Source organism: Acyrthosiphon pisum, chromosome A2 (genome assembly GCF_005508785.2).
Source record: "Acyrthosiphon pisum isolate AL4f chromosome A2, pea_aphid_22Mar2018_4r6ur, whole genome shotgun sequence".
In the NCBI taxonomy this organism is placed as follows: Eukaryota; Metazoa; Arthropoda; class Insecta; order Hemiptera; family Aphididae; genus Acyrthosiphon; species Acyrthosiphon pisum.
Genome location: NC_042495.1, coordinates 90,285,145 through 90,292,594, shown reverse-complemented (window position 1 = coordinate 90,292,594; position 7,450 = coordinate 90,285,145). Strand labels below are relative to the sequence as shown.

The following is a 7,450-nucleotide window of genomic DNA, read 5'->3' as shown; positions in this document are numbered from 1 at the left end:
TTTGATATAGAATAATAATAGGGGGGTGTGGGGGGGGCATAGCCCCCCACGGCTCTGCGCAAATTAAATAGGTGGGTCCGTGTGTGCTGCAACTAACATTTTCTTGATTCACTGTCGAAAAAGTTCGCGCCGCCACTGAGTATAAATACATATATAAACTGAACCTATATAATATATATACCTACCATATTATACTATCATGTAACTATAATATAAGATGGGTAGATATGGAACTCATTGTCACCTATATATTTCGAATCAATCCAATTCTACAAAATAAATGATAATCTTTTTAAATTACCAGTTTATATTTGATTGGTTAAAAACAAAGTAAACCTAATTAATTTCATTTAAAATATTTATAGGTGCTTAAAAATTGTTATTTATTACGCTATTTTTATAATAATTATAGATTTATTTTATAACAATTAATATTTAACAATTGTTTAAACATTAAACAATTTATGTTTTATGGACTTATGACAATTAATGACATTATTGAGATTAGGATCCTATTTCAATACTAAGCTCTAGGAATAATATTACATAGGTAGTATATAAAGTTACGTCTCATTTTACGTTTTAGGCTTCTGGACAACAGCATACAGCCAAAATGGAGATTCAAATGAAAAATCAGTGGGTAGAAAATTATGTCCACCAATGGAAAACGTACCGCAGCCCATTAATCGAGTCAACACGTCTGCTATCCTTCATGAGTAAAATACAAATATTAAAAATAATTTATTTAATGAGATACGATGTTTTATGTTATACATTTATAACTAGAGAGCGGATGTTTATGCTCACAAAAAAAACGCAAATATGCATCAATAAAAATGCATTAATTTAAACTTTATTTTATTTATTAAAAACTTTAAATGGTAGGTAAATCATTTTTAAAATTAAATCTTCTAAGTACCTACTTATAACTAATTATTATTAATGTAGACATTTAATATTTTTTTTACCTATGTGTAATGAATTAGTAATTTTAGTATTACACTATACATTGAGTACCTATTTTATTATACATATTATAATATACTACACGTCTACACGTCTACGCACCTATAGATATATTCATATTACTTACCTACTTATAAATAATAAATGTTATTATAGCCTATAGGGACTATGTACCTATAATATTGCTATAACTGTTGAAATAAACGTGTTAAAGGTTGAGAAATGAAATGAAAAAAAGAAATGCACACCATGGACCTCCAATCGATGCGTATATCGTTCCAGATACGGACGAACATCAAGTAATTAATTATTTATTTTAGATTTTGCAATATAGATGCACAATACACAATACACATGCCCTATGCCCATTTATAAGATTTTATAAAATTACAACAACAAAGTTATTTAACTATTTAAGGCTATTTAAAGCGAACCATTTTTAGGAGTCGGTTTTAGGCAATATATTCTATATGATTATATCCATCGTGAGTGATGTGATGTGTGACTGATCATTAGTCAGCGTGAGTTCCCTTAACGCTTTAAACTACAGCTTAGATTCTTGGAAATTAGTAACGTACATACTCACACGTAACTATATTTTGAGAACAAAAAAGTTTCAACATGAAAGTCTCGAAAAGCGGAAGAAAAATTCACCCAGTAGTCAGTACCAAAAGCCCGATTTAAATTTTGAAAACATATTTGAATTTCTAATTTTATTTTCTATGTTATGTAGGAAATGGATTTTTGATTTTTTGTACTGTTCAAATAGTATAGACAGTATATAGTACCAAATTTATTTATTTAAAATTTTCTTTAAAATTTTATAATAAGTGTTACTAAAAAAAAGTTGAAAATCCGAAATAGAAATTGGACTACTGGAAGAAAATATTTTTTCCTTCCGCTCATTGGTCTAATTGATCTAAATGAACAAAAAAGTAACTGGAGAACGATCCTCTTTCAACAGTCTTTTAATGTATTTTAATAGTTTATCAAGCTTTAGTTATTAGCTTTAGTTTATCAAGTTTATTAAATACTATAAAAATATTACGAAAATCGAAAAACTTTTACAAAATCAATAAATTATATTTTTCATTATTTAAAAACATTTTAAATTTCACTATATTATGTAATCAAAAGTTGTTTATAATGTATCGGAATTGTTTTATTAAAATTATTAGAAAGAAATTGAAAAGCCATTACTGACATATATGCTCAGATTACCGTAATGTGTAATGCACCTTTGAAATCAGAATCACTCAATTTTTTTTACCCGAATGCATGGTGAAATAAAAAATAACAGGGGGCAATACTTATATTTTTGCCATTTAGGTATGTAATACGTAGTTTCTTTGAAAATATTCCGATCGACATGCGGTTTTTTGAAACTGATTATGACAATAATCCGTCTCTATACAGACCCTGACCTATTGTAAAATACGTTTAAGTAAAATTTGTTGTACACGAATCGTAATATTACAGTTTATAATGCGTAGTTTAATAAATACTTCTGCGTGTGTAGAACGAAGAAGTGGCGGACCACGACAAAAGGCTGAAATACCTGTCGGGATTCAGTGGCACTGGCGGAGTGGCCGTAGTAACACAGACCAAAGCGGTTTTCTGGACTGTGTGGATGTACCACAAACAGGCGGACGAAGAGCTGTCTTGCGACTGGCAGCTGTTGGTCCACGGAGAATCGGTAGGCATATATTTTGCAGATGTATAAGATCCGTTTTTTCAATAACTGCATGCTGGCAGTTGGCACATCACTAGTGTGATGGCGGTTATCGTTTGCTTGCACATAACTTAATTAAGTATTTAAGTACCTATGTAATTTACTACTAAATAAATGTATATAATATATATTTGCAGAAAAGGCTGGATGAATGGTTGTTGGATGAGTTCAAGCCTAATTCCAGGGTGGGCGCTGATCTTAAGCTCATCTCGAATGGTGACTGGGAGTTCTTGTTTCACGCGCTGGCAAACGAGTCCATTAGCCTAGTGCCCATCAACAACAACATAATCGATATGATATGGATTGACAACCGGCCCGATAATCCGACGCGTGAAGCTTACGTCTGGCCGCTGGAATACGCAGGTCAGCATACTCGATTTCGTTAGTTACGTATATCCGATAAAGGTGCATACCTATTACCTACCTAGATTACCTGATACCTATACATCATATGCACATCACGCACATCAACACATCATGTAGATATGACTCATATGTGATATGATATGAGTATATAAATATAGGTAACCTGCACCAATATACCAACTCATGATCATGCGTAATAAACATGTGTCCTGTATAGCCAAGTTTGTTTAATAATAAGTTTAATATGTAGCCTGCAGGGATAATCCAGCTGCAGCACTGTTCAAAGTTGATTTCAGTGTCAACTAATTCTAATAGTCTTCATACTGTTCAATAAATTTTATACTTCAGATTACTGACTTTTACTCACAGTATTTATTGATTTATGTAATTTATTCTAATTTTTTAACTGTAGGTAAATTAATAGGCCTCGCTACGGCTATTATTTAAGGGGAAACATTTAGGCAATTTCTAATCTCGTCTTAGCCGACCGGAATCTTTGTGTTAGTTGCTTACAAAATTTTTGGGAATGAAATTCAATGCTGGTAGTACCACTCTCGTACGCTCATGGATATGTCAATAACTCTATAACAATATAAAATTCACCATGCGAATTTTACGACAACTTACTTATTGTTTTGGCAAATTTAAAGTTAGTTAACGTTGGGTGATTTTGATTGCTTCATTGACCCCTCCAAGTCCCTCCAAATTGCGCCTAAGCAGTACCTTCTGTAACTATAAACAATACAAATAGGTAAACGTAGTTTTGTTTTATAAACTCAAAGAAAAAATAATTATTTCTTTAGTAAGTAGTTTTTTAATGATTATAATATAGATAGACTTGGTGCATAATATTGGTAAACAATTATTCCAGATACGTTATAATATATCATATTTATTATTTAAGTATACCTACTTAAATTAAGTATAAAACAAAAATTGTATAATATTATAATAATTAATTTGATATTTTGAATTATATACCTGTTCGTGACTTAAGGGAGATCAAATTCAAACTACACATGACTCATCTACAGACTGATCACAGTCCACATAAACACGCCACTAAATAATATATATATATGATAAATCCGTTTAGTAAAATATATATTATATGATATTATATGAAATTAAAACAGGTAAGAGATGGGAAGACAAATTGGACGCGACCCGCGATAAAATCAAAGCCCTTGGGTGCGACGCGATGATTGTGACGGCTCTGGACGAAATTGCGTGGCTGCTGAACATTCGCGGCCACGACATACCTTATGGTCCTTTCTTAAAGTCGTACGTCATCGTCAGCAAGGATCAACTACACCTGTACACCGATTCCGTGAAGCTCAGTCCGGACATTCGGAGACATCTGCACACGGACAACTGTATTTCAGCCCATTGCGCCAGGTTAGACTTAATGTAGTAGTTATAAATTACAACTAATAAATAATAATATAGTATATCGTCATGCTATACAAATTATAATAATGAGTAATAACTATAAACAACATAGTGTGAAAGTGTGTTGCGTGTACTTATTGCTGTTGACCTCACATCCCTGCACATATTATAAAATTATGTATTCGAATACCGCCAAGATATAAATGTAAAATGTATATTCAGAATAATACAGTTATAATATGTAATCAATTATATATACATATATCACACTGTAGGCTCCACGATTACGAAGCCATATGGATTGACCTGAGGACGCTATCGCAAATTTGGCAAAAAGTGCTAATACCGTCTGCCACGGAGTTCAACAACGGGGCTAGCAGATGCATTTACATTTTGGTGAGTTTTCGAAGTTATGATGGCATTATCGTTCATACGAATATTATTATTTTATGATGAGTGATGACGTATATACTTATTATTTTATGATTGTTTCTGTTAAAATTTTCTCGGGCTTAAAATTAATGTACCTACTGTTAAGACTTCGTCGAAATCTTCACTGCAATTAATGTAAATGTATATAATATGATTAATCTGCTTAATGGAAAAGTTTTATTCGAAAGTAGATCGTGATAATAAAATTAATGAACAATATATGCATCATACCGCTATAATTTATAAATCATCTTTAACCACTAACATATTATACTATTGTAATTTGTATTATAGCTTTGCCCTCGTCAATCATGACTTTAGACTGACTGCGGCGATATAAAATGTAAATGTAATTTCTTTGTAGGTATTATGAATAATTAATATTGTGTTTAAACTTTCAACTGTGCAGCGTGTGATGGAAATATAATTAAGCCATTTAATTTTGATGAGGTTCAATTTGCTTATTTGTTTATCGTAGATCAATACCGAAAAGAGAAAGCAAGCTCCTTCGCCAATCATGTACATGATGGCAGAAAAGAATTCCGTTGAAAAGGAAGGAATGCGACTCTCGCACATTAGAGATTCGGCGGCTATGTGTAATATATTGGCCAAGCTTAGCGAACAGGTACCTAATATAAAATAATAAAATAAAAATTCACTTAATTACTATATCCTGTTCAATTTTAACGATTATAATAGTACTAACTACCTATAGTGAATATTTTAACCCGATGCTAAGCTGCTTGTAAACATTTCGAGGTTATTTTGGTTTGATTAGTATAAATTCTAATAATTATTGTTGATACCTACATAGCTACACAAATAATATACCAAATACGGTAAATATGTCTAACCCACAAACATATGTGACAACTAAGTTTCGTCGCCAAAACGGCGGTATAGTTTCGAAAGGGTAGTTAAAAAATGCGTTTGTTTGTAGAAGCTAATATTTCCCATTCAATATTTACTATAGGTATGCCTAAAAATACTTACTTTCGTAACTTTCTCAAATTTATATTTTGTTCCTAGTTTAAAAACGGACAGCAACTCACCGAACTTGCAGTGGCCAATATGGTGGACAAGTACAGAGACGAACAAACCCTCAGTCGAGGCGCGAGTTTCAGATCCATTGTAGGGTACGGGCCCAACGGGGCTATACCTCATTATACACCTTCAATATCGAGCAGCTTGAAACTTGATCACCTTAGCACATTGGTAATTGACAGCGGTGCACATTATTGGGGTAAGTCCAACATAATAAGCGATATTATACTTTTGTTAAACACCCGTTGCCAATTTAAAATGTGATCAAACTATTATAGGTACAATAAGGTTAGTCCTATTGAATCTAAATATAGGGCTAATCGACAATGTATAATAAATTTGGGTATAATGTACACAAAACAATTATAACGATGCGAGTTAAGCGTTAGGTACTTTATATTAAGTTTTTATTACTCACTGTGCAAACGCAGGTCCTAATATGGAAAGTGAAAAGTTAAGTGTCTCATACTCTCATATTAATACATAATACAGACTCAACTCATATATATTTATTTGTACTCGAGGTGGGGGTTCTAAGAACAACAATATAAAATGGTACGTCGTCTATATAATATGTATTTAAATTGACGTAATTTGATGACTGTAGATTGCAGATAAGTATATAATAATCGAAAGTGGTGTTTCATTTTTATATATAACGCTTAAATTACAAACGTATGTCATGAATAGTCGCGTATTTGCAATATTTGTTTTCTATGAACAACATTATGAGAGATTTACGTTTGTATTATTTGTCTTATTGTTGATATTAGAAATACATTTTGTACCACACTGCGCCCTAGTATATGTCGAGTAAAGAATAGAGCTTTAGAGTTTTTTAACGAGAATAAAAAACGTTTTATATGGTAAATTTATCATAATTTATTTTATAAAAATGTAGGTCAACTAAACATTCTAAATGCCATGTTGGTAGTAAAACGATTTTTATATTGTTGGCGTCACCGCATCTCGTATATAGTAAAGGGCACCGACAGTTATAATTGACGATGGTTTTGAATTTTGATACGGCACACACACTTTACCGAAACGTCTACAAATATAAGACGTTTAGGACCCACCCAAATCGGAAATATCGGTTACCACGATGTTCAGATGTCCTATATAATCGGCTCATATTATAGTCGTAGGATATTTTTGAAATATAGAAAATAAATGTAGATAATCATCCTGAAAAAAAGCTATCAAAATAACATATTATTAATTAATTGCCTCTGCAATTCCGCCTTTTAAAATTGAATGTATTTTCTAAATTATTTCCGAACGTGCAGGATATGGTTATTAAATACCTCAATATTAAATGTATAGCTGCTACTTGTTAATATTTATATTAACGCAATGAAAATTTAAACAAATAATAATAATCATATAAAACACCACGTGTTGGTTGACTTGGTTGTGCATAGTTATCGTATATTACCTAATATTTAGTATGGAACATAACTACATAAGTAAGGACTACGGGAACGAAAAATATTCAAATTTAACGACTGTAACTTA

The 7,450-nt window shown here is 31.7% G+C and overlaps 1 protein-coding gene across 1 annotated transcript in view; it reads left to right on the top strand.

Annotated features, from left to right (window-relative positions):
- LOC100165915 (xaa-Pro aminopeptidase 2) overlaps positions 1-6,240 on the top strand; it is an 18,782-nt gene extending 12,542 nt beyond the window's left edge. Inside the window, exons 2-9 of the mRNA XM_029490775.1 lie at positions 587-716; positions 1,181-1,265; positions 2,486-2,662; positions 2,836-3,061; positions 4,201-4,462; positions 4,732-4,852; positions 5,367-5,513; positions 5,918-6,240. Coding sequence (XP_029346635.1) covers positions 587-716; positions 1,181-1,265; positions 2,486-2,662; positions 2,836-3,061; positions 4,201-4,462; positions 4,732-4,852; positions 5,367-5,513; positions 5,918-6,196 — 1,427 coding nt within the window. The 3' untranslated portion in view covers positions 6,197-6,240. The remainder of the gene's footprint in view (positions 1-586; positions 717-1,180; positions 1,266-2,485; positions 2,663-2,835; positions 3,062-4,200; positions 4,463-4,731; positions 4,853-5,366; positions 5,514-5,917) is intronic.
- Positions 6,241-7,450: the final 1,210 nt, after the last annotated feature.